Here is a 27071-nt window from a genome sequence, read left to right on the forward strand (position 1 = left end):
AATTTGCTGTATTATCCTGAGCCTAGTTCCTGCTTTCTTGCACATTCTGTATTTTAGATGCACAAAATGGAGGGGGTTTTGTCTTTTTAGCTGTGAAGAAAATAAATATGTCTACCACAGAAACAGAACACCAAATCTATTTCCCTTAATTCTGTGTTTATTCAGTTTTCTAACCCAAATTTAAAATTTTGGGGCAGTAGGAGTAGGGCTTGAAGCAGATATCAGTGGTATCTACAGACTGAATACAAGCTGATTCTATCTTCTGAAATCTAATAAATGGTTAGTAAGAGGTCTTTGTTGTAAAGGTCAGAACTTGAAATGGCACATCAATCTGCTCCCAGCTGTCAGAGGCGAGAGACGAGGAAAGTATGCACCTCTCTCTGTGGTTCAGCTACGGAATGATTTCATAAAGGAAAGCTAAAATGTCACACAGAAACACCACAAACACTAAAAATGGTCACCTACAAGTTGCAGTGGTTCTTTAGGAAAGGGCTGGCACAGGGCTGTCTGTCACCAGGGCCCCAGAATTCTTTCTCCTGAATAGTTATCACTGCCTCATAAAGGTGATTCAATGCTTTGGGAATTCCTTCACCCTCCATCAGAACAGCTTAATGAAGCTCTGGTTAACTGTTGTCAATCATTAATGGTCAATATTCCTTTCCATGCTCTGCTGCAGAAAAGGCATATTAAATTAAAAGCATGCAGACACTAGGTACATTCTGTAATAGTCTGTATTTTCTTATCCATACATGGCACTCTATTCACTAAGTAAATTAAAAATGCAAACACCAATAACTGTCTCTATAAAAGCAGCCAGAAAAGCTTATCTGCATTAGAGAATTTTGCATGAGGATAAACAAACAATTTGAGAACCCTGTGTGACAGCAGAGACAATTTATATCACTGAAAATAGCTATTTGTAGGCTGATTTAATGAGCTGGGCTCCAAAATTGTTAGTGAAGACAGAGCCTACATTAGGTTGCTGAGCCAAAGAACTGGAAAGAATTTCTCCTCCATTTTAACATTTAGATCTTGTGCCTTGCATCTAAACTTCCTTCCATATGACCATTCCTGCTATTAGGAGTTGAACAAATTGTAATTTGAAAAATTGAGGGTTTTTTAATTACTTGAAAACTTAAACGCTTCAATTTATATTTTCTTCTAAAGAGCAAAGGAAAGTTTAATTTGGAAATTTCTCCATTAATACAATGTTGGTGACTAGCAGCCAATTAAGGACACTCATACTCCACCAGCTCTGAAAAGCAGCTTTTCATTCCGCACAGCAGCAGTTTGCATTTAGTGGCTTGTTCTGTATTGCCAAACTTCCAAAGAACTGACCAGAGCAGCCAAGAGGTGTCCCACGTTCTGTGGGAGCAGCCCCTGGAAAGGAAATACATAAAAATCCTTCACTTCAAAGTACGTGACAGGAGGGCTCCAGGAGCAGTCTTGCATTACCCAGGCACGGGCAGCACAATTTCACCTTCTAAAGACATCACCAGGTCATGGCTTGTGCAGCTCACTCTGCCCCTTCATGCTGCAAACCAAATGGTGACACAAGGTTAAGAACAATAAACGAGTAATGGCTTGAAGAGCAGCCAGGGAGACAGAACAGAACCCCCCCTGCTTTTTTTCACCCTTGAATCTGTCGGTGACATTTCAGTCCAGCTAATACTCCACTCAACTTCCAACTCAAATCTCAACTTAAGTAAAACTAATGCAGTAAGCTACCACGATTACACCCTCTACTGGTGTTTTAAAAAAAGTTAGAAAGTGAAATGAAGCAGTAATTTTATTTTTAATAAAGCTTAACCCCAAAATATGTCAGCCTTAATTTTTGGAAGATGTCATTAGACATTAAATTCTATTGCTTCAGCTGTTTATGGCAGGAAGTTTTCCACTGTAGCACTGCACTCCTTTCTCTGATACCTTATTTACATCTTTACCTCAGTCTTCACTCCTGCCAGCCAAGCAACAACTAACTCAAAACGATTTCACTGTGAACTATTATGCCTCAAAAAACCCACTGCATATGACTGTTACTATTGCCTCATAGAAGCTGTTTCGCACAGCATTGGCAATTTTAACACGATGAGCTGGACTTTGTTTTGTTAACATTCTCCTTCTGTAAAATTCACATTTGCTTTACAATTCAATCAGTCTGCAAACTGTAACAGACTAAATCATGCTGCTTGGCTGCTGTGCTCTGTAAGGCTCACTGCACACTCACCTAGGACTGGGAGCAGTTTTAGGTCCTTGGCACAAAAGTAGATTATTTTGGTATAGCGACAGAAATGGCCAATTAATGCATTCTGAAAACCAACAGTGACAGTTTTGAGTTACCAACACAAATATAGTAGGATTTAAGACACTGATTCTAAACATTACACTTTTGTCACACACACAAAATGTGATATGTAAAAATCAGAGCTTTCTCCCTTCTGAAGGCATGAGGTGGTGAAAGCGTGTGTGGTGGTGCAACTGCTGCAGCTGAAGAGCACAATAATTGATTGTCCAAGAAAAAAAAACATTCACAAAAGTTTTATTAAAAAAATTCCCCTTTCACCTCAAACAAGTGAAGCTTAAGTTCTGTACTACTAGGTTATGTTTAGAAAAATGGAAATAATACAGTAATTTTTGAAGGCTATACATTGTAAAATCCCATAAGTCAGCGTAATTTTGGACTGTGCAAGCAAATATAGCAAGTATTTCAGATGTTATTTATTTGGTCCATCAGATGTACAGTATAGTAGTAGTAGTATCTTGAGTTTACAAAACAGCAAATATAAATAACCTGAAACTGTAACAATACACAAAAATTTGCTTCTTACATTGACATATCAGGCAGTACGAGCTGAAAAACTGGAGTAAATTAAGTTTTACAGTAATGTACATAGTGCCAGCTGATGTTTCAGAACACTGTTAGAATGTGGCACTAATTTGCTTTGTTGGATTTTCTTCTTTGCTTGTTCAGGGTGTGAAAAATGTTTAGGACTAGGCAAAAAATGTTATTCTTCAAGCATCTCTGATTTTGTGAATGCTGGAGCTGGAGCAGTCACACTTGCAACATGGCCTCAGAAAGGGATAAGCAAATATGCAGGCAGGCCACTGCTGGGAAACTTCAAAGGTAATCACTGAAAAATAAAAAATGTAGTTGCCTAAAATGTGGGCATCTGATGATGGCCCTCTCACTAAACAAAAGTAGGGTTTTTTTGTCCTGTTGGATGATACCTAAAAGGTATTTACACAAAAATACCATGCTGTTTTCACAACTGTTTAGGTAAATACTTATCTGTAGGTATTCATAGACTATGTTTCCACTACATTTAATATATGGAATACAGAGAAAACTTTCTGAGTCTATTGATACAAGAGATTTATCATCAAGAGAAACAGACACAAATTATTTAAGCCAGCAATTTGGTATCCACTTTCAACCAAGGCCTTAGAGTTAGTCTAGTTCTGGACATTTTTCACATCCCACCACAATTTGCTGTTACAGTATGACATTATGTAAATCACGTTGGGGAGCCTTTGGCGGCTCCCCCAAATGCTCTTCATCTTGCTCTTAGCTCAGCACATGCTCTTCGCCCCGATGCACTCGCAGCCTTTCTCTTCAAGTTTCCTCTTGTGGCTCCTGCTCTCCTCCTCCCCGAGGCTGCTGGCAGCCCCCTCATCCTCAGACTCCACGATCATGAGGTCGTCCTGGTCCTGCTCCTGCTCGGCGCGCGATCTCTTGGCCCCCGCGCACTCACAGCCCTTCTCCAGCTTCCTCTTGCGGCTCCTGCTCTCCACATCCTCAGCGTTGCTGGAGGTACCTTCATCCTCTGAGTCAACAATCACCACGTCTTCCTGCTCTGGAGCTGCAAAAGAGGTGTTTGGGACTCAAATGGATCCTGCAATGGATCCAGGCTACTCTCAGACCAGTTTCCCTACATAAAAATTGAAGCATTCTTTATCCATGTTCTTTGCCATGCAACTGCAAGAGTGTCACCATTGATTCAGAAATGACACGTATAAATGAATGCATGCACACTCCATGCATTCTCAGAAGGTTAATAATAATTTTATTAGGAACTCTTTCCTTTTTATACTCTAGCTCACTATAGGTGGACCTGATTGGTCCTTTAATCAAATCATCATTAGTTAATTAAGAAACCACCCTTTTGGTAAACATCCTTATGGGAAAACAGCTTGTTAAAAAACACCTGCGGATTGTTTACAATTCTTTCTCTCCAGCTCCCTCAGACCAATTCATGGGAAAGCTTATCTAGCTTTCTCTCTCTCTGACCAGACTGCCACAGCCACACAAGAGTATCTTAAATGTCTCTGAAATGACTATAAAATATGGTTTTCACACCGGTATTCCTTCTTCACTACAGGTGTGGAAAATACTGCAATAAGCCAAAAATATGCAAAATGCATTAGTTAGCAGGACTTTTTTATGCATGTACAAAGCAGAAGAATTGTTGCTGTCTGCAGCAGTTGTTGGGAAAAGAAGTTTTGCACACACCAAGCTCTAGAGCAGCCTTTTCTTTCCCTACTGCACACAGCAGAACTCCAGGAGAGGCCACATTCCAGGAGAGAGAAGTCTCAAAGAGAGGGAGAAGGGGAAGGGTGAGGAGACTTACAGAGCTAAAGGATAACAATGGATAGTATGAAAAAGCAGAGGACCAAATGTGAACTTTCAAGACATCTAGTGGATTTTGTTTGGTTTTAAACTCAAATTCACTGTAAAAACTTATTATGTGAAATTATGCAATTTTTAATACAATTCAGAGGAAATTTTAGCAATACTCTTAAAATTTAGTTTTCCCTCAAACAGGAGGGAAGGGACTACATACTTTGTGTCTCAAATCTGTGCACATATCTTACAGGCAAAGGAACACCAGGTAAATAACAATTTCAAAGTGTATGTACTATAAACTTCTGTGCTTTTTGTGCTCTTTGTAAAAATTGTAAATATGCATCTTTCTATTTAGTATTAGTTACATACAGAGGCAACTTAAATGCCTTTTACTGTGTATTGGCCAAGTTATATCACCCAACTGAAGATCACTTTAACAGGACTGCACGAGAGAAAGACTGTTTTGTTTAATATTGATTACTGCTGATTACCTGTTGATGTTGAGGGCTGTGCTCCATCATCACTACCATTGCTAATGTTCCTGGATGTTGGTTCTGATGGTTTAGGGCCAATTCTTTCAGGGGTATCACCAACAACTTCAAATTCTACATCTTTTTCTAGGTCTTCACTGCAGAAAAATACACATGCTCTTTTAAACAGCCAGAAAATAAAATCCTGTCTTTTACACAAAAATCCCCATTCAAGTATTAGAGCACCCTGCAACTGGGACATAATGAGAAAACATACTGAAAAAGAGGAAAGTCCTGTTCAGTCTTTGTTTATAATTTATGCCTTATCTATTCCTAAACTCTATTCCAGCCAGTGCTACGAACTCCAAATGCTTAGGAATAAGAAAAACCATTGCCTGAGCTTACTTTTCTTCCTCAGAGCACAGCCCTGCTTGCACTGAACACGCAGTGTGAGTTTCTGTGTATGTCTATTACTTACCCAGGGCTAAATACACACCCCAGCAAGTTCAGAGGGACTTCTGAACACCGGTAGTCAAGCAGAGGATCTATTATCCTAGCAGGCTTGGTTTTTTTGGCCTTTCTAAATTTTAGGGTTTTTTTAAAATGCCAATTTCTTGATTGTTGGTTGCCCCAAACATTAATTTGTTTTTGCAATGTATTCTTACATTGTGTAAAAACAAATTACTGAAATAAACCTCTTTCACTTTTTGTTGTAAAAAACAAAACCCCATCCAAACAAGACTACAACAAAAAAGACACAAAACAAAGCCCCTTAATTTAATAAAAAAAATAACCATTCCTCTTTTGCCTCTATATTTCCCTTCAGCAGCTTAATCTTTGAACTTCATTCATGTATTTAAATTGTGAGTGAAAAATTCCCTGTGGAACCATTCTATGTATATACACAAAACATCTTCATTTGAGAATACTTACCTATGAAGCACATTGATTAACAGAGTATAGTCCTGGAGGAAATCATCTGCTTGTAGTCGAGTGCCATTTCGAATTCCAAAGTCTGATAATTTCCTGTGGTTATTTGCTACAAAAACAGTAAAAATCTGCAGTATAAAGCTATTTATAGAAAGACCTTTACACCTGAATAGATATGGAGTACTCCAGAACTTTTATGTAGGAACATAAGATTAATACATATTAGCTATATATAAATTAAAAGCTGATATTTAAGCCTACTAGGAGTTAAAGCTACTTATGATGTTTGATTTGTTTACTCCTCATGCCATCAAGTTCAAGCACTTCACAATTACTGTGTTTGGGAACATTTTGGAGATGCTTTCTGGCATCATGAACAGAGCACTGTCTACAAGCCAGCATATGCAGGGGGCTTGCAGGCAGCATCTATTCCTGAAAGGAATCCTGACAGCAGCTGAGCAGTGCTTTGTGCAGGAAAGCTGAGCTGCACATGCAGCTTGCACACAATACCCCTGGCTATCCTCAAGCCATTCAAAACACTTGCACATCCAGTCCTCTTCAAATCCTAGTCCACAGGGTGAGCACTGCAACATCTGCTATACACCTACTCTGTACAGTCTCTTCCAAGGGTTTGTGTACTCTTATCCCAAACCCTCAGGAGCACACATACCTTCTGTTTCACCTTCTTCTGAAGAGATCAGGATAGTTCCCTTTCCATCCTCTATTTGTACATCTGGTGCTACCATAGCAAATTTTTCTTTCAGTATCTAAAAATACAAATATATTAAAATATATTCAGTCTCTGACTTAAAAAGATTTATTAAAAAAAGAACCCTGAATTATGTTGATTTTATTATTCTGGCTCATTTTCAGGCATCTGCTGAAAGCCTATACTTTTTTGTTCACTTCCACAAACAAAATTATTATATTTTTGAGGTCTGATACTTACAGATTCATATAAGCTAGAAACATTTTTAGAATACTTCATAAAATGACAGAATTACAAATCAATTTGTAATTGTAATGCAATTGAACTGAAATGTAAATTTTGGTTTTTTGCTCTTAGATATGAAGAGGCTTTAAAACCACCAAAATTTATAAAATGCAAACATTCTTTCACAAGACATACAACACACATGAGCAAGAAGCATATTGGCTAATCAGCGCCTCTTGTAGCTGAGAGAAATGTAGAGTAAATATAAACAGGAGATGCTAGGTCAAAATATACTGTATATATTGTATAATATACTACAGCAAATACCTAATTTTAATAATTTGCAGTATTAGATTCGAAATGAAAGCTGTAAATGTAGCTCAAGATTTACCTTATCCTGGAGTGTCAACACAGTAACTTTGTGTGTGTTAAGTTTCACAGTCACTTCTGGCTTACTTGCACATACATAACAATTGGGATTTGGTGGATCCAAAGCACAAGGAACCAATAGCTTCTTCCTGGGATTTGGCTGCTTGTTCAGAAAAATCTTGAGGACAGACAAGAGGAAATCAGGTTATTCTGTAGTTACCAGCATGTCTAAAGCCTGTTTTCCTGCAGATTTCTTGTCCTGGTCTGACAGGCTGTCCTGTTTCCTAATCCTCTCTGCTGAGCAGGAGTCTCACATGACCAGTGCAGCCCATGCTGACTGAGCAGCTCCTGCCAACAGCTCTAACACCAAACAACCACACTGCAAGTGATGGCAGCCTGGCCCTCTCTCACATCCAGCAGCAAATTTTTATTAGCTCACAGGAATTTATTGATCCTTAAGACCTGCACTTCTCTTTTCATTGTGACTGAAAGTTCCCAGCATATTCAGAATCTACTGAAGTAAAAACTGAGGGACAGTAAAACCACACAACAGTGAAAAAATGTTAAATATAACTTTTAAACACATAATAAATAGCAAGACAGCAAAGGTATTTTATATCCACTTACCGTTCTACACTGATCTATTTTCCCCGATAATATCTTCAAACCCTCCAGCACGATCAGCCCAGCAATCACTGCATTGGTAGTAGCTATAGCTGGGATAATATTTCCTGCCATTGCTGCAAAACAAACCAGTATGCAGATTTTTAACAGCAGATGAAAACAAGAAGATTGTCATTTAAATAAAACAGTGTTACATTTTATCCTTACACTTGATATCAAATCTGCTCTTCATATTCATTCCAAAAACATGCATCCTGAGGTTTGCAGCAGCAGTAACGAAATCCATGGCTGAAGGGTCATCCTAAAAATAAGTTAATACAAAAAGCATTTAAAAATCAGATTACTCATTGGAAAGAGTTTGCAACACATGGCTCCTAAAACCTTAAAAACCAGAATTAAAAAAAAATTTCTGTACAAAATTCCATTTCAAAGTCAATATGCTTCCTCTTTCAGATGATGTACTCAGAGCAGTAGTACTTTAAATGCTAATGACAGTTTCTAAACATGTGTTTTAGTAGCAAATTAGTATATCTATACTAATAAAATGCCTTGTAAGTTATAAAGATGTTTAAATCCTAAGTCTTACAATGTTTCAAACATTTTCAACATTGAAATTTAACTCTCAATCAGTTTCAAACACTGGTTGTTTCAGAGAGAGAAGTATTTGTACTATTGGTCATAGTAATATTTAAATATTTTACCTCCACCCCCCCATTTACAGAATACTTTTTCTTATGCCAAATGACAACTGACTGGAAGTGATACTATGTGTGGGAATAAAAGAAAAAATTCCTGTTTTCTTCAACAGAACTTGTACTGCACACCCATCATCAGCTGATTGCTCATAACCTCAGTAAAACCCCAGCTACTGACACCTGGCTAAGAGCATGTTTTGGAGACAGAAAAGAAGGGAAAAATGAAGTTGCATTATTTAAATATTTTCAAAAATAAAAACACGACAAATACTTGTGAGTTTGTGCTTTTATCAGCTGGAGAATTCGGTGAATTAAGTTATTCACATCACAGCAGGTAATCCTTACCCTCAGTGAGTTACACAATAGTGTTTAAAGAATATATTTGTTTACATATGGAAACTGTTTCCAAAAGGTGACAGATAGTTTTGTTCTAAGAAGTATCATTTTGGAAGGAATGTGAATGAGCCGAACTAATAATTGTATTACATGTGTAGAGTTTATAAATGGCAAACTAACCTTATCCCATATAAGTGCTTCTCCATCAGCCTTCTCAGCCAGGTGAAGACTCAGGGTTTTAACACTCTTTGAAAACAGGTCTGCATAGCTCCTGACATTGAGAACCTGCTGATCCTTCAGCACTGCAGAGCTCTCATTCTGCTGGTCAGGAATGTTTTGCTCTTTGGGGAAAAGGAAAAAAAAAATAAAATCAGGAATATTTGTAAGTTGCACAGAAGTTCTCTCAAGTAACTTTCCAATTTCGGCAGAATTCAGTATTTTCTAAATTGAAGAATGATATCCTTAACCAACTACAGTAGCCCAAACATTTTATAACAAATCTGCTTTTAAAACTGCAACTATAGCTATGATATCATAACCATGCACAAATTACAGTGAACATAAATTTTCAATCAAAAAACTTTCAGAGATAGATCTTATAAGTGCTTACAGTAAGGTGTCCTAGAATAAACTGACATAATTTTGTTAAATGTGTATTTTGTACAGCCAATACTGAGCACCTAAAACAACAACTGCAAAACAGTCTTAGAGAAAGTGTTGTCTATATAGAGAAAAATTTGAAATCTTCAGGAAGGGTAAAGAATTAATATGTTTATTATCAGATCTCAACTGTGGCAGTAAAAAAATGCACAGAAATGCATTTATAAACAGCAGGTATTATTTACAAATGTACACTAGGAGGAGGGACAGTTACCTTGCTTTTGTACCTCAGCCCAGTCCAGTGGCACTGGAGGCTTTCTTTTCCTCCACAGCTTATCCATTGTCAGCAGATATCTAATGTCATCTTTGAAAAGCTAGGAAATATGAAAAAAAAAATCAAATTAAAGGGGGAGAAAAAAAGACACTGAAAAAATCAGCATTAGATTGATGAGGTTTTGATTTTCTCCTTGACAATGTTTTCAACTACATAAAAGCAGATTCTACAATCTTATTCCATACTCTCTAACATTCATTGCATAGAGCAGATATAGCTCGGATTAATCTGGGGAGGAGTAAAGTGAAAAATCAAGAAACAGTAGCTCCAACAGTGGTTTACGTGTCTACTGAAGCCATCCCTACAGTTCTTTGCATGCCCTCTCTGAGACAGGTGAATGAACATGCCAATGAATTTCCAAAGAAAAGTTATTACCACCTATAAACATTACATTCAAGCTCATTTCCTCTATTTATCCACTTTCAGTAACTATTTAGAACAAAAACTCCTAAATCTGTTTTTTCTTATGCCAGAGCCTGATAATGCACAGATGACTGACAGCTTTTAGATCCTCAGATTGGTTCTGATATGCCCAGTGCAATTCCAGGGGTCAAACAGCCCCTTTCCCATTAAAAGTAATTGCAATGGAGTTTTGTCTGCACAGAGTGGCCAGGCCGCTGCAGCCACCTTTACAGATGCAGAGGGAATCCTTAAAACAAGCAAATGCTGCAAGAGACCAACACAACAGCAAAACTGGTGGATGTCACAACATGATCACAAAATTGATGGCTAGCATTACATGTCCAAGCTCAAGTTTGATTTAACTTTACAGCACCTCATACATTTCAAATAATGACATTTATTTGGGGTAAAGAAGATACCTTAGTAAAAAGTTTAACTGGATCATAGCCAGTGGATTTAGCCCACTCCTTAGTTGAAACACGTTTAATCTCACCATCTTCATTGGATGCTAGTGCTCTGGCTTCTGCTTCTGCTGGCTCCCCTGTTAACAAAGTGGTAACCAATATTTTAAATTTAAAAAAAGAAAGAAAGAAAAAAAAAGAATCCCATCCAAATATTACCCCCAGAGTCAATTACCAAAATTATGCAGGGAACATAACATGGCTTTACTGCACCCAACAAAAGCTGAATTAGGCACAGTGTGCTTGTTCCTCTTTGCTTCTGAAACTGCAACTCACAGATTTAACTTGGTATCACCCAACTCCTTTATTGGCAGAAACAATGAACAATTGTTTCCCACTAATTATCTCCATATAATGTTGCTACTTCAGAAATGTCTTACCACTCCCTTTTAGTAGTCTCTTTTCGGGCTAAAGAGTCTTAGTTTGGTTGGGATTTCAAAACAATCAATAACAACAACAACAAAAAAATTGGTTTCCTAGCTCTGGTTCTATTTAAACAAAAACAATTCTCCATAAAGATGCTAATAATTTTCTTTCTTTTTCAGTCACATCCAAAAATTGCTATCAAGATTTTTAATGATCTGGTTGATGTTTTTACAGAACAATCTATTTCTCAACTAACTGAGTAAAATCAACTCAGAGAGCATCACTTTATGCGTAAATTTGGAATGTTTCCCACCTTTCACCAATGCACCATTTCATATTTACCTGCCTCATCTATCATTGCCCAGTCATTCTGTTCTGTGAAGCTTTCTACTACTTTTTGCAGTTATTCCTCATGTTTTTTACTGAGTAACTTTGCCTACCCATCTGTGCTGAACAGTACACATCTCCCATCTGAGACTCCTCTAATCACCATTTATCTTTATCATTCAAGTAGTTTATCCACTTCAGGATCTTCAGCCTTTTTTGTCCCCTTGGCTGCTTATGTCCCTCAGGTTCCACTCAACAGTTTTTGGATCTGCCCCCTGGACATTCAGAACAGCCTAAACCAGACACACTCTGCACAGGCTTGCTGATTCCTTCCACAGACCCGTGCTGGGCATGACTTCCCTTATAAATGCTGCATTAACTCTTCCCTGGATGTCCTGGTTTGGGCTGGGAGAGAATTCATTTTCTTTCTAGTAGGTGGTCTGGTGCTGTGTTTTGGATTCTGCATGAGAACAATGTTGGTAACACGCTGATGTTTCAGCTGCTGCCAAAAGGTTACTCCAAGTTAAGGACTTTTCAGTTTCCCGTGCTCTGACAGTGAGCAGGAGCACAAGGAGATGGGAGGGAGCACAGCCAGGACAGCTGACCTGAACTGGCCACAGGGATATTCCCGACCTCAGAATATCCTACTCAGCACATAAACTGGGGGAGTTGGCTGGGAGGGGCTGATCTCTGCCTGGGGACTGGCTGAGCATCCACTGGCCAGTGGGCAGTGAGCAACTGTGTCACTTGTTTGTCTGGAGTTTTATTCCCCCCTCTTTATTCCAGTTATGATCAATAGTATTACATATTTGTTTCCATTATTAGCTGCTCTTATCCCAGCCTGTGAGGCTCCCTTTTTGTGTGGTTCTCCCTGCTCTGGGTGGGGCAGAGAGCGAGGGCTGTGCAGTACTGAGCTGCCAGACACCGCCACCCCCGTGTGACCACAGCACCCTGACCGCGGGCAGCCTGTCACTGCAGACACCAGCTCAGCACTCCTGTAACTGCCCTGCTGTCTTTACTCAAATAAGTGGCATTGCATTTGCTACCTGTCAACTGCCAGCAGCCATTGTTTGAAGTGACTTTATTCCCACTCTTTAAGACTCACCTATTTCATTCTGCACTTCCTGTAGGAACAACCTGTCCAGTGATCACTATCTGATGTTCAAAGAATCTGAAGAGTCGAAGGATCCTCTAAGCTCCCCCTCCCAAGTCCATTCATCTATCAAAGGATCCAAAAGAAGCAACCAACAATGATGCTCACTCACCTCATAGTAACTACCATTACTGTCCTTACAAAAAATATTGAATAGCTATAAAAATAAAACTCAAAATGGACATATTGCCTATGTAGATTAATGCTGAAGTGTTCCAGGCTAGAAGAGCTCACACACAATTTCTGAAGTTCCTTGACAACCCTCAGCTAGGAGTGGGAATGCAGACTGACTACAAATATCACTCAGTACTCAGTTCAAAATAAAAGCCTCCCAGAGGCCAGAAACAGAATCTTCTTTAAAGAAAATTGAACTGAACTCTCTAACCTTACGAAATGTACAGAAAGGAGTTGTAATCTCCGAAACAGAACATTTCAGTAATAGGGGTAAGCCACCAGCTTATATCACACTCACAGGCAGCTTCAGGATCAGCTCTGTCAGGTGAGACTTCTTGATCAGCATCTTCTTCTCCAAACAACTGGCTATATAACAATTAAGAACAACAAGACTAGAATTTCAGCATATGTGGTTAAAGACACATATATTTTCTAATGGTTATATATTCATTTTATGATTCTTGCTTTCAGAGACTGCCACTTCATACATTGCTTTTTAAAATGCTGGGATTCATCACACGTGGACTTAACGTGGACAACACAAAATGCCCAATACAAAAATGAATTCAGCAAAACAGTTTTCTGTATAACTCACTCAGTAGCTCACCCAATATTCAGCTTAATATTTACACTGCAGTACTAAATGCCTTTTTAGAACCTCTGCGATAGCCATGATTCCAACAAACTTGTTAAAACATGTATTAAACTGAAATATGTGCTTACTTCATACAAAGATGTAGAATAAAGCAACCTCAACCTACACTGCTGTGCCAAACTACTCTGCCGGATTTTTTGTGCTATTAGAGCAGGGCCTAAATACTAATGAACCTTTCATCTTTATAACCACCCCAGAACCCAGGTCAAGGAACTGGAGGTTTTCACCATAATCCATCTAAATCAATTTAAAATTAATTTAAAATCCATAATAAAAAAGTTTTTTAAGTGTGTCAATTTTATTTCTTTCTCTGTATGTTTAGAAACCAAAAGAATGAACCATAGTACCCGTTTCTTTAAAAAAGTAACTTACTTGAACAAATACTTGGCCCACACAATGCAATGGATAGGCTCCGAGGGCGTATTTCGGATTGTGCAGCCTGGGAAAGTTTTCTGAGTTGGTTTAGGCTGACATTCATAACATTCTGTCACTCCCTGGTGAAAAATGAAGCATTTACTTGTCACTCTGAGAAGGCTACTGATCGTCTGGGCTATTAACAGATGAACTGTAACTCTATCTCCAAACACCCACTCCCTGTTGTCTAAAATAGCCAATGACAAGAGTGACACACCACCTAACCTTTTTGATAACAGTTACTTGTCCAAGGTAGCCTGCAGTTCCACTCTCTATAAGAGGAATATCAGCAGCCAGACACATCCTGTTCACATGGTTACGGGCAGCTGCAAATCAAGAGGGTTTTAAAGAAAAAATCTGAATAGTTAAGAAAAAAGAAGTTTTCCTTCTCCAAATTCAAACTAGCATCCTATGCACTTAAGCCCAGTTTCTCATTCTCACAAGATACACAGACGTTAATAAACACAGCAAACTCAGCTGACTAAAGCTACACCGTACCCACAGCACCCAGCAGTTCCCAAGAAGCAGCAATTAGCAGTGCACATTTCCTTTCAGAACACCTGCAGAAGCACTAAGCATCCCTGCAAGTTTCTAGCAAAGCACACGAGGCTTAGTCCAACTGCAGATGGGTTAGGAGGATACTTGTTATTCAAACAACACTGCAGCAAGGAACGAGCAATATCTGCAATATAAAATCAGAGTGGAAACTTCACCTCTGTTATCCAGAGCATTCATAACCAACGTAAACTGGCGGAAGAACTCTACGTTATAGTCAGGGCTGTGGAAAACAAAAACAACATTTCAAATGGCATATCCAAGCTGTTGGTTATTACTGCACAACAGAAACTCTACATGCAACCGATGTTCGGGTGATAAATGACACATCTTATCAATTTAGCTACCCTTTAACTGCCCCATTTGTCTTCTGCCCACTTTAAAGCTGGGTGAAAGCATGAATTTTATGCTGCTGGAAGGAAGCTACTGCAATTAGTACTAATTTGACCAATGAAACGGGCAGACAAGGGAAAGTGATTAAACTGCTCTGACCTAATGAGTAAATTGGCTGAGCTGTGGTAACTGACCTTAAAAACCATCAGCTGTAGCTAAAACATGCACACTGTAATTACCACAGCTCATCTGACTGTGCATAATTCATTGTGCTGTGATAGCTCCATTGGATTGACTGTGTGGCCATACCCTGAGGAGCCAACACATGGGACTTAAATCCTGACGCTTCACTTGTCTTTATGTTGCAGTTTTCTGACTTAGAAGAAGGTGGAGAAGAAGAGAGAGAAAAGATGAAACACGATTAACAGTTTCAGGAGGAGGATGCAGAGAGTCAGTGTTTCACTGGCTACTAGCAACATCAGAGTTCAAAGCTCTATGGTACAGAATATTCATTTTTTTAGAAACTGGGGCAAATATAAATTAATACATGGGGAACTGCTAATGGAACCCTACATAATCTTGTATTCTACTCATTGGTTGAGGATCATAAAGACTAAATTTCAACAGCTTGGGGCGTATATAAATGACAGTTATCTACACACACACAAAAGACTTAATTTTTTTAACCATAGACTCAAGAGTCACATGTCTCTTAATTTAATTATTGCTCAAGACATCAGGACATCCTTACAGAGTAGAAAGTCATATGGCAAACGTTGCCAATAAAATGAAAAACAGACACACACAAATGACTACAGCTTACTACCAGAGCTTAAAACCCATGCAAAAGCCACACTCCCACAAGCCACAGTGTGTGGTAGTTCACATTTACAGCTACTTCTCCTTACTGAGGAAGCTTTGTAAAATACCTTAAAGCACACCATTATAGCATTTAAATAACACAGTACTTGCAAATCAAACATGGAATTAGAGCTTAAAACCAAACATACTTCATGATGCTATCATGGTAAGCTATAATATTAGCTTCTGGACAAAACTGTAACACGCTTTCCTTGGCAACCTAGAAACAAAACAAAAAAAAAAGAAAACAAAAAAACACTTATTATTTCTTCCTTCCTTCTAAAAGACAGACTTGATACCAGCTGTGTATCGAATAAGTCGACTACCTTAAGAGATTTAAATACTTTAATAATGAAATGCTGTGGATAGCCATGATCAGCCAACCAACACTTACCTCCTCCCAGCAGAAAATAAATTGTGACATGTTTCTAGCAATATCCATAAAATAATACTGGGCAATGAGGCTTGAGCTTTGACTTTTTCCTCACCTGTGATTTTGATCTTCCAACATGTTTCTTCTGAAACAGAAACTGTCTGTTGAGATTGCTGACATCAATAGTATCCAAATCAATCTATAAACACACAAGAGAGGCATTTCACTTTCACAGGAAAAAAAGGAACAAAAACCATTAACACAGTTTGAAGAAAAGACAGTTGGCTGAAATGCAGAAACTTTACAGACCCCTTCTCAGATCTTTCAGGTGTCACATCAGACCTACAGCAACTGAAGAGGCACAAGTGGTCACCTAATTTTCTTCAGGAATCCACACGTTATCAGTGATTGCTGACGGGACCATGACAAAAGTGCAGGGCTACATGAGAACAAACTTTCTGCAGAGAGCCCCTGCTGAAAATGCACCCCCACAGCAGTGAGCAGAAAGTCAATACCAACGCTCTTGCTGGCACAGGATGAAGATTTTAGCAGCAATTCCTGAGGAGCACAACACAAGCTCAGGTGGGAAAATGCAGAAATCCATTGAGGCAGGTCCAGCCAGCCTCTCCCTGCACTGCCCACCCTGAGCCCTGGCTCCTGCTTTCCCCAGGCCCAGGAAAGGCTGCTCCAAACCAACTGGTCCTTCCACTTTACAGAGCACAGCTTTAAGCACCTGAATCAGTAAATCAGGAGCTGCACAGCTATCTTACACACACACTCCAGGGCAAAAGCTTTTACTGCCTTTTACTGCCCAGGACTAACTGCCTAAGTGCACATTAACAAATTATGAAGTCTGCTGATAAAAATAGAAATCAAATCATACAATCAAAATGTTTAAAAACATACAGCACAGAGCACAAAGGATGCCATGACTGCAATTCCCCCAACAGCTGTTTCTATTTATTATTATATACACAGGAACAGCCTAAATTCCAGCATCTTTAGCCCCCACAAGAATTAAGAAGATTTAACTAGAACTTTGACATTTATTCCTAACTTTTTTATCACTACTTTTTGTGCAATTTCTTTCTTTCTTTGATCAACAACTCTTCTCAGCTTCCCCTGTCTTTAACATTTCAAGGAGGAGAGTGAGAGTTTTTCTGAGCTATTTCAGAGATATATGAGATATTTCTCCCAAAATCCCACAGGTAATTCTGACATACTCAGCACAGTAACACCTTCAGCTACCCAGAGAGCACTCTCAGACTGCCTGTGCAGTGAGAAGTTTAAATGTGATGTACTCAGGGGGTTGGCATACGCTTCTGACTTTATTAATCAAACCTGAATTATGAAAAAAGCATGGTACACACTCAGTGAACATCCTCTGCATGAGAGATCCAAACCCCAGGATTTAATCTGCCTCTTTTCTGAAGGGAATATTTTCAATTGAAGGACTAAGTTTTAACATACTAAAACTGCAATAGCTACAGAGTTTTATTTAAACAGTTAATAAAAACACCTGTGGATATGGAGCAAGCAAAAGATACAACATTTTGAAAATATATTATAGAGCTGTTAAATATTCCTGCCACTGTATCACAGTAACTACACATGGCCTTGTCTCTTTTAATAAGAATAGCATTTGCATAATTCACATTTCTACATCTGTTCCTTCCTCAAAAGACACACAGAAAGCTTGCTCAGTCCAAAGCCAGAAAGCCCAAGAACTTCAAGGGAAAACAATAAAGTGCAAAACTCTGTTAAAACCTTCACTACCTAAAAAGCTTTGAATATTTCAATTGGAGAGGAAGACAAGCAACATCAGCTCCTGCTGAGAACAAGAACTACAGCATTAAAGGGAGCAAAGAGAGTTCTCCAGAGAGAAAACCTGAGACCACTAGACCTCAACAGAAGCTTCAATCTACCTAAGAATGATGGGAATTTAACAGCTCACTTATAAGACAACTACACTGTTCCCATTTTGGTAACCTGGAAGAAAAGGCATCATAACTTAACAACATTTACTCATGCTCTTAATTCAGACTTGGATCCTGAAAAAACATAATTTTGTTCTTCATTCATCGGGCAAGGGTATGCCTTTCAACACTATACTTAAGTCATATTAGTTAGCTGTCTGGTATTCAAAACTACTGATTTTATTTTAGTATTAATATTATTTTTTTAAAATCACAACTTATTTATAAAAAGTATTGTCAGACGTTCAAGTTTGTTAATATTTAATAACCCAGGAAAACTCAACAATATCACAAATGTTGACAAAATCAATTTATTCTGTTAATAGCAAATTCCCTCTTTGTGTAACAAGTCTTTTTTACCTTGTCTTGTACCACCTGTTCCCTATGTTATCAAAACATTATGTCTTGCATAAAACACTGTCATATGAAGACAGACCCAACACGTATTTAAATCAATGGAGTTCCCCCAAGTCAGCCTGGAAAGGCAATACCAACCCCAAACTATAACAAGGGAAACAATAAGCACCCCCCGATGAGATTTATCCCTAATGACTAACCTGAAAATGAGGAGCTTTAACTCTGCTATAAGGGACTGCAGGAGTACATAACTGACACAGCAGAACAGGGGGGGAAAAGAGAGGAACAGTGCAGAAAATGCTTCCACTCCTCTGCAGTTATTTATTTCCCTGCTGAAATGTTCAACTGGATAGCTCTCAAACCAAAAGGAAAAATTGGAATTAAACATATTCTACAAGTTTAAAAAGCATTCCAATAGGAAAGCCCAAGCTGTAAGAATAACAGTAACTGTTTTGTTCTAGAAGCTGATACGGTTTTAGATACAAGCTGCTCTGCTCAACAAGTCTGGCTGCAAACCCCAACTCCTCACAACCTGTCACTCAAAACTCTCCGATGTGACTCCTGAGCACGCCAGTAAAAAGGTACTGAAGGAAACAGATCTATGCTCTAGCTGGGTTTAAAACCATATGCTCTTTTTAAACAATAAGAAGCCAATAAAGGTCTGGACAGAAGGCAATCATAGTTCCGCCAACAGTATTTTTCTCGATCTCTTTCTCATTACTACCCTCTCACATCTGCCGTTCCCGTACGCATTCACAGATTAATATCTGGAAGCAAAAGTGAAAGCAGGAGCGCGCGGGAAGCGGCAGCACTGAGGGGTTTCCAGCCCGGGATCGGAAAGCCCAGTTCACCTCTCCGGGGGCTTCTCATGCAATTCAGCACCGGCAAAGGAGGCACTCGGCAAAACCAAAGACTTTGAAGCCATCGCCGGGCAGCGAGCACGGCCCAGCGCGGCCTGCGGGGCGGCTCCAGCGGCGGGCTGGCGGCGATGGACGGCGGTGCCGGGCAGGCCTGACCCGGCGGGGGAGGAGCTCCGCGCCCGGCGGGAGCCGCGGCTGAGGGGCGGCGATGGCGCGCAGGCCGCGGCCCCTTTGTGGCGCCCCGGTCCCGCGGTCCCGCGGCGGCTGTGGCGGGCCGGGGCGCTGTGGAACCGCGCACCCACCGCGGCGGCGGACAGGCCCCGCCGGCCCCGCCGCGCTGCACCCGCGGCCCCGCGCTCGGCCTCCCCCCGCCCGCCCCGGCCCGCTTCCCGCCATCGACCCGCACCACGTAAATGCTGCTGAAGCCGGTGAGCACCAGGTTCTTGAGCAGCTCGCAGCCGATGCCGCCGGCCCCCACCACCAGGACCCGCGCCTGGGACACGGCCTGGGCCAGCTCGGGGCGCAGCGGCCCCGACAGCGCCGCCGCCATGACGGACACGGCGGCGGCTCCGCGCGCCTCCTCACGGGCCCGCCGGGGCCGCGCGCCGCCCGCGCGCGCAGCGCCCCCTGCCGCCCCGGAGGGCCGCGCGCCGCCCGCAGCGCGGAGAGCCGCAGGTTCGAGCCCCGCTGCCGCCGCAGAGCCCCCGCACTCCGGTGCCACAGGAGAGTCTTAGTGGGTGTGGTAATTTTTAACACATTTATAGTTCAAATATACATATTTAATATATTTATATGTTTAAGATTGTTTTATATATTATATTATTATAAAGAGAGCTCAAGTAGGATTTGGACAATGCTCCTAAGCACACATTGGGATTCCTAGGGCATCCTGAGCAGGGCCAAGACTCCAAGATAGGTCCCCTCCAACTCAGCATATTCTATTATATTTTTAATATATTTATTTATAATGTATTTTTATTTTTTATATTTATTTTTATGAATTTACCTAAGTGAACAAACTTGCCTCCAGAAGTTGACATAAGCTACAATTTTTCCTCAAAAACACAGTTTTGCCAGCATTCCATCACTCGTGTGTCATTTCCTCTCCTGCCCATCTCCCTTATTTTAAATCCACACTTTTAATGCATTAATTTATGTTGCAGCATTAAACCTGTACAGAATGCTCTAAGGCAACTCAAATTACTTTTCAATCAGGGAAGATGCTGCAGTTCAGCCTAAACCAACAGGGAAGGCACAGGAGAATGCAAATAGTTTTAACTAATGCTGCACAATCCCCCTGCACCAAGGCAGGTGCTGAGCCCACCCCAGTTCTGTACCTGTGAGAACACAAGGGTAAACTCACCCCTGCACCTTCTCCCCACACAAACCCAGGGCACTGCCACAGCTCATTCTACCACACAAATGGAACCTTTCCTTCACTGGAAAAACACAGAAAAGCTTCATGTTGGAAGGCTGAAGGGACAGCAAGGCCCTTCAGCCACTCCCTTCCTGATTTCCAATCTGTGGACAAATCAAGCCAGAATTACTTCTTTGAATCAGGCTGGCATTTAGTTCTCCACTGTTAAGAGTTTCTAGAAACTGGATCCTATGTTGGATGGCTGATGGATACTAATAGTATACAGGAAAGGTTTTCTCCTTTATTTCTTTCCCAAATGCCAAGAGTAATTACAGCTGTGAAACAATCTCTACACTTCAATTTCCATGTGTAACTGAAGTATGCAAATTTTGCCACCACATTTTAGAGGCATGCTAATATCTTTCTATCAGTTATTCTTGGAAATAAGCACAATTACATCAAATTTAATTTTTTACCACATCTGAGGAAAACTGTGTTATGTAATTATACACTTGTAGTAAAAGAAACCAAAACACCCCAGACTTTTATCTATTCAGACAAATACAATTTATTTAAATAATCTCTGATCAGGGTCTTCTTGTACAAAAATAAATTCTTCAAGAGGAGTTTGATGATTTGTCGGCCAACAGCTTCTCTCACATGTGTAAACTATAGCAGTTCCAAATTCCACTGACAGATCTAAAAACAAAGCAACACAGGTACATAAGGGTATGAAAAGTGACAGAATCATGGGCTAGTGCTTACCACTAGACTTCAGTCTTTGCACAAATTAATTCAGTCTCCTCTGTAAACAGCATTTTCTAACGTTAAACATTTTAAAGGCAGCCAAATCAGAATTTTCAAAGGGATTTTTAAGTGTCTGCAATCTCATCTCACAGCATTTATTATCTTTCAAGGCCTCCTTTAAGAGGCAATAAAGAAAAATACTCCCATGGCCATGGAATTATCCCTACTGCAGTAATCAAAGTTCACTAGTAAACAACTCAAAGCTGTAAACCGAGAGTCTCCATGAAGAAGAGTTCTCTCTTTGGTCACTGAAATCTGTAATGGAGACAGCAGATTCTTTGAACTGCGGTTAAGCACGTGTTGGTAGCTGAAAACAACTCAAATTGCAGTTCACTGCATTTTCCCAAAAAGGAGACTGTTAGAAATATTGATTGAACCAAGCCAAGCACCTGAGTCACTCTGGAGCATGCTGACCAGCGTGGGCATCAGCTGGAACTCAAACACTCTGCTGCTTCCACAGGTACTGCAGGCTGGAATAGCCTGGTCCAGGTTGGCTGGAGGACACGTGATGAATAAAGGCTGGCCACCCCAAGAGTATCTGAGAGAAGACATGAAGGAAAAAATAATCATTTTTTAAATATCTAAATTTGATAGTAAATCTTACGTGTCGGCAACAGTGTTCAAGAGTTGCTGAAACCTCTGAACCCGCTTCAAGTAAAAAACATGGTTGTGAGTCAGAAGCTTCAAAGGAGTCATGAACCAAAAAATAAAGACAGGGAGGGGGAAATACTTGGTAGGTTAACACTTGGAAAATCCTAAGGAAAGAGCTGGATTTAGAGGAGACAAATGCTTTGAATGGACACCTCCAAAATATGCTGTACCAGAATAATTTCATTAAGTAAACTACACTTTCCTGGAAAATGGAATCCTGAACAGTGGCAATTGAAGATAAAATTCAACAAGATTTAGCACCAAATTGGTCTCAAAATCACTGTAGCCATGGATCCGAAGTGATGGTTAATTTGTAAGAGCTATCAGAGCTTCACAGCTAGCAGGAAACAAAGACCAAGGATGGTTTCCACTGAATGCCAACCAGGAGATTCTGTGCTCTGCAGGTAAGGGAAATGGGAGTCTAAGAGCACACAGAGAGTCCCCAGGGAGGGCAAAGGGAGGCCAGGGAGGACAGCCCAGGGAGCACCAAAGCTGATGTTTCAGAGGAGCAGCAAATTCAAAGAGCACAATACTGCAAAAGTTGTGGCAGCACATTTCTCTCACTCTCAGGATTTTTCATAGAGGTGCACAGAGAGAAAACAATTTCTATTTCTGCTCCTTGTTTTTCCTATGTGGAATGTGTTTGGAGAATTGTTTACCTGGAGTGAGTGCTTGATTGGATTCAGGTGAGGACTGTTTGAGCCTGATGGCCAATCCAACCCACCTGGGGCTGGACTCTCAGAGAGTCAGGAGTTGTGTTAGAGTCAGAGAAAGTAGTATGTAGTTTTAGTATCCTCCTTTTATATAGCATATTAATGTATTTTGGCATAGTTATAATAAAGAAATCATTCAGCCTTCTGAATTGAGTCAGACATTGTAATTTCTTCCCATTGGGTTCACCTGCATTTACAATACAAAGTGACAGAACCAGTGAAAAGCTGTCTGAAAATGCTACTTGCACTCTGCATTAGAAAATCTCCTGTATAATCTTTGACAATTAATTAAAGTTTCTCAAGTTTCTTTTCTGTCTAAGCAGCCACTCAGACTTTTAACTCCTCATTAAAAAGGGCTCAGTTAGTTCCACCTAGTACCTGAAAGTTGGTGAACAAAAGCTCTGTCACTACACTGAGACAGCCTCACCACACAGGCAGCACTGGACTCCCTGGAACAGTTGGTGTGATCCATGAAAACCTGTATTTCTGGGTAATATGAATGACTTATGATCTACTCTTCACTATACTCCCATCCAGAATTAACTCCTCTCTCAGGAAGAGCAGCTACTCTGAGGTTACACTTGCTTCTGCTCTAGGAAAAACAGCCTGAAGACTGCTGGGTGTTGAGGGGAGTCCATAATGAGCGGCAGCCCTGGGGCTTTAAAACAAGAAATTCCTTGCAGGACAGACATTAGAAATTCCAAAGAGATCACAAAATTTCAGGGGAGCAGACAGCCTTGGAAATGTATCACAACAGCACACCACTGTGTTACACTTCTACCTCAACACTGTCTCTTGGAAACCTCTGCCTGGATTTCAGTGAGGCTTCAAAGACGTATTTCCAATTAAAGAATTTGTTTTGATGTACCAACCACCCATGCCAATGATTTGTATCTCCCTGTTAAAACCAGATGCTCAGCATACCTTAGAATCTGTTCAGGACATACAGATATTCTTTTCAGGAATTTATGGAATGTGTGGTCCCAGTTTTTCACTTCACTCTTCTCATATTTTTCATTACCATCTTCACCCTCATAACTGTATGAAAACAAGAAGCAAACTGTCCAGTAAGGTTTTAAACATGGCATAAATGTTTTAAATAAGAAATGGTTATTGTAAACTCAAACTATACTAAATACACTGGAAAAAGATATACAAGTTAAGAGAAAATTCCAGTTAGAGATTGCAAGTGAACATTTTGCTTCTAGTTCTTTGGTTTCTGGTGACTTACAATTACTAACAGAGCTTTCAACTATCACATGGGACTCAAATCCACCAAATGCCTGCTGCATTCCATCAAAACCCATAATAACTTCTCTAACTTTTTTGTGCTTTTATAATTATGATGTTGTCTTTTTCAATTTTGAATTGAGCATAAAGTTCTACAATTTTCTAAAGGTCAACCAAAATCAACACTGCAGAGAAGTCTTCTATGCAAATTCTGCAGCTGACAGCAGCTTTAGCTAGAAACAAATTCAATGCTGTCCACAATCCAGGCACAAGTGGCTGAAAGTCCTCACTGTGACCACCTAAGTTAAGTAAAAATACTTATACTAAGAAAATATTTTCAGTAACCACACTCAATGACTGTTTTTCAGGCAACCTTTACTAAACCTTCAGGTGTCTTACCCTCAGCCAGCTCTCTAGCCAAAATCCCTAAAAAAAAATTAAACTCCTAAAAATGCAACTGAAGTATAAGAAAGCTTTAGCCCTGTAAAGAAAAAAGGGCAAAATGCCATGACATAAAGTCATGCCATTTGACACAGATCTTGTTTCAGAGATTAACCATCCATTGCACCACCTGGAGCCCATGAACACTGCTCAGTCCCTCAGAAACAGCTGAGCTAAAACCATCTCTGAGTAACTCCACATTTGGCAGCTCTGGGTGCACTGTCCTGTCCTTCCTGCACAGCACCCCAACAGTTCCTAAAGGAGCTTCCAGACAACATTATTCAGGTTTAGTGAGAGTCCCATTTAGATTCTCAGTCAGCACACAGGAAACCACACAATTCCTTCAGTTTCACCATGAAATCCAGACCTGTTCTCACCTTTCTGACATCATCTGCTCCAAATCAACACCCTCTCTCTGCTGATACTCCCTCAGTAGCTTATCTGCATGATCTGTGTCAAGGAAACCCATGTAGTCTTCCTCATCCACAACATTCATGTAGAAGGGCTGGAACACAGGAGCTGAACCAGCCACTGCCACCACCATGTCCTCACTGGCTGCAGGATGGGTGTCCTGGGCACCTGGGCCATCCATGTCCTCACTGGCTGCAGGATGGGTGTCCTGGGCACCTGGGCCATCCATGTCCTCACTGGCTGCAGGATGGGTGTCCTGGGCACCTGGGCCATCCATGTCCTCACTGGCTGCAGGATGGGTGTCCTGGGCACCTGGGCCATCCATGTCCTCTCTGGCTGCAGGATGGGTGTCCTGGGCACCTGGGCCATCCATGTCCTCTCTGGCTGCAGGATGGGTGTCCTGGGCACCTGGGCCATGGGCAGGCTCTGACAGGTGGAGCTGCTGGAGCTGGCATGCACACTCCACCTCGCTGCTCACGGCTTCCTTCAGGCCAAGCAGCTCAAGGGAAGCACATGCAGGAGCCTGTGCTCCATCACATGCTCCCCAGTCATCTGCATCTTCACACCAATCCTTTGCAGCTAAGTTTGATTCTTGTTTCTGAGAATCAAAAAAAAAAAAAAAAAAAAACAAAACAGGGAGAAAACATTGCCAAGGTCTGCCACCCTGACACACTTCAAATTCAGCTTCTCACAGATGGGAGAACTCAGACCTTAACCTAAAGCTCAGTGTTACTGCACCTACTCTCCTGACCATGGTAGTTCCCAACACACCCACGTTTACTTCCCACACCAGCAGTTATGGTAAAAACACCTCACACTGGAGAATCTGAGCAAAAATTCATCGTCCCTTTGAGAGGCCCTTGTGCCTCCAGCTGCCATGGCCTGGCCGTGGCACAGCCCCTGCCAGCTGCGGGGGCAGCTCCAGCTGAAGCAGCTTACTGCACCCAATGTGAATTCTGCACCAAAAGGACAGAGCACACAAGGAAATAAAAATAACACCACCATCATTTTACCAGGCCAAGATTCCACATTACAAATGCACCAACTGAATAAACTCTCCCTGCCCGTCTCCACTTGTTTGGTGCCACCCTACTCTACTATCCTGCTTTAGCCAATAGGTCGTTTTTTCTCACAAGTATATTAATAATTATTGAGTCACATTAATTCGAAAGCTCGTGTTAAATTTAAAGAGATTAATCAAAAACAGAAGACAAAGAAAACAGGTTAAAGATCCAAACCTAAACAGTATAGCCCAATCCACATGAAGTTGAAAAATAAAGTTTAGTCAGCTGAACTAACTAAAATATTAAGTATCAGTTTTGGCCATACAGCTGGACTGCAATATCCCCTTTAAAACCAGCCTGGCATAGATCACAAACAGCAGCTTAAATACTATTTAACTGTCTTATAGTATACAGCGTAGTGCAGTGACAAAAACTCTGTGCTCACGACTTCTCCACACAACCACAGAACGTGACTGGAAACCATCACAGAGCGCAGCTTCTGGAGGAAGGTCACGGCTATTTAAACAAGCAGATGCAGGGTGTGCAACTCATCTCATCCTGCTCAGCTGCGGCTCCGGGGCAGAGCGTCCCTCCCGCATTCCCGGCCCAGCCCGGGCAGAGAGCGGAGCTGTACCTGTTGCACGCCGAGAGCTCGGGTTTGTTTATCCTGGGCCTGCGAGTAGTGGGAGCGCAGCACCTTCCAGCTTCCATGCGCGGGGCAAAGAGAAACACAGCGTGAGGGGACGAGTGGCCAGCAGCAGGAACAACAACAGCAACAACAGTAACAACAACTCGGCGCTCACCTGCGGGCGGCTCCCCAGCAGCGCGGCGCGGCGCAGGCGAACACGTGGAGGGCGCGGTGCGCGGGGCCGCGCTCCAGCGGGCAGTACACCTGCACCAGCAGCAGCAGCGCCCGCCCGCACCGCGCGCACCGCGCCGGGCCCGCCCGCACGGCCGGCGCCCAGTCCTGCAACACCGACAGCCCCGCTCAGGCCCGGCCGGGGCCGCCCCGCGCCCCTGCCGGGCCCACCCAGCCCCGGCCCGCCCCGGCCCTACCGCGGTGCCGCCCAGCTTGTTGGTGGCCCACGCCGGGAGCGGCCCGGCCGGGCCCGGCCCCGCCATGGCGGCGTCGCGCAGCCCGAGCAGCACGGGCGGCCCGCCCGCCATGGCGCCGCCGCGCGCGTGCACGCACCAGCCGCCGCGCGCGCCCGCGGGCCGGGCGTTCCCCTCACGGCAGCGCCGGCCCCGAACCGGCCCGAACCGGCCCCAACCGG

At 41.6% G+C, this 27071-nt stretch overlaps 2 protein-coding genes across 5 annotated transcripts; both read right to left on the minus strand.

Moving 5' to 3' along the window:
* Nucleotides 1-2523: 2523 nt before the first annotated feature.
* UBA2 (ubiquitin like modifier activating enzyme 2) lies at nucleotides 2524-19781 on the minus strand. Of its 2 annotated transcripts, XM_030282275.4 has the most exons (17): nucleotides 19590-19781; nucleotides 16106-16189; nucleotides 15767-15837; nucleotides 14582-14646; nucleotides 14094-14194; nucleotides 13827-13948; nucleotides 13098-13165; nucleotides 10738-10859; nucleotides 9857-9956; nucleotides 9163-9323; nucleotides 8159-8252; nucleotides 7955-8067; nucleotides 7350-7505; nucleotides 6695-6791; nucleotides 6028-6133; nucleotides 5116-5252; nucleotides 2524-3860 (listed from the first exon to the last, which is right to left on the minus strand). In XM_030282275.4, the coding sequence occupies exons 1-17, from the start codon at nucleotides 19731-19733 to the stop codon at nucleotides 3571-3573; spliced, it is 2031 nt and encodes a 676-aa protein (XP_030138135.4). In that variant the 5' UTR covers nucleotides 19734-19781; the 3' UTR covers nucleotides 2524-3570. The 2 variants fall into 2 exon arrangements, with proteins under 2 accessions (XP_030138135.4, XP_072790659.1); XM_072934558.1 differs by lacking the exon at nucleotides 15767-15837 and having other exon boundaries at nucleotides 19590-19748.
* Nucleotides 19782-21083: 1302 nt separating this feature from the next.
* On the minus strand, nucleotides 21084-27009 carry PDCD2L (programmed cell death 2 like). 3 transcript variants are annotated; one of them, XM_041718573.2, is made up of 8 exons: nucleotides 26854-27009; nucleotides 26601-26764; nucleotides 26432-26501; nucleotides 25202-25391; nucleotides 24760-25105; nucleotides 23636-23749; nucleotides 21737-21885; nucleotides 21084-21239 (listed from the first exon to the last, which is right to left on the minus strand). In XM_041718573.2, exons 1-8 carry the CDS (start codon nucleotides 26962-26964, stop codon nucleotides 21109-21111), a joined length of 1275 nt encoding a protein of 424 aa, XP_041574507.2. In that variant the 5' UTR covers nucleotides 26965-27009; the 3' UTR covers nucleotides 21084-21108. The 3 variants fall into 3 exon arrangements, with proteins under 3 accessions (XP_041574507.2, XP_072790611.1, XP_030138140.4); XM_072934510.1 differs by having other exon boundaries at nucleotides 24760-24961; nucleotides 26854-27008; XM_030282280.4 differs by having other exon boundaries at nucleotides 24760-25391; nucleotides 26854-27008.
* Nucleotides 27010-27071: the final 62 nt, after the last annotated feature.

This window comes from Taeniopygia guttata, chromosome 11, assembly GCF_048771995.1.
Source record: "Taeniopygia guttata chromosome 11, bTaeGut7.mat, whole genome shotgun sequence".
Classification (NCBI taxonomy): domain Eukaryota; kingdom Metazoa; phylum Chordata; class Aves; order Passeriformes; family Estrildidae; genus Taeniopygia; species Taeniopygia guttata.

Coding starts and splice junctions, on each gene's coding strand:
- PDCD2L (XM_030282280.4), bottom strand. CDS start 26,964: ATGGCGGGCGGGCCGCCCGTGCTGCTCGGGCTGCGCGACGCCGCCATG. Junction 26,502..26,600: donor TGCTGGGGAGCCGCCCGCAG/GTGAGCGCCGAG, acceptor CGCGCATGGAAG/CTGGAAGGTGCTGCGCTCCC. Junction 21,240..21,736: donor CATGCTCCAGAGTGACTCAG/GTGCTTGGCTTG, acceptor CTTTGTTTTTAG/ATCTGTCAGTGGAATTTGGA.
- UBA2 (XM_030282275.4), bottom strand. CDS start 19,733: ATGGCGGCGGCGCTGTCGGGGCCGCTGCGCCCCGAGCTGGCCCAGGCC. Junction 8,068..8,158: donor GAGCAGATTTGATATCAAGT/GTAAGGATAAAA, acceptor TTTGTTTTGCAG/CAATGGCAGGAAATATTATC. Junction 7,506..7,954: donor AAATAGATCAGTGTAGAACG/GTAAGTGGATAT, acceptor TCTGTCCTCAAG/ATTTTTCTGAACAAGCAGCC.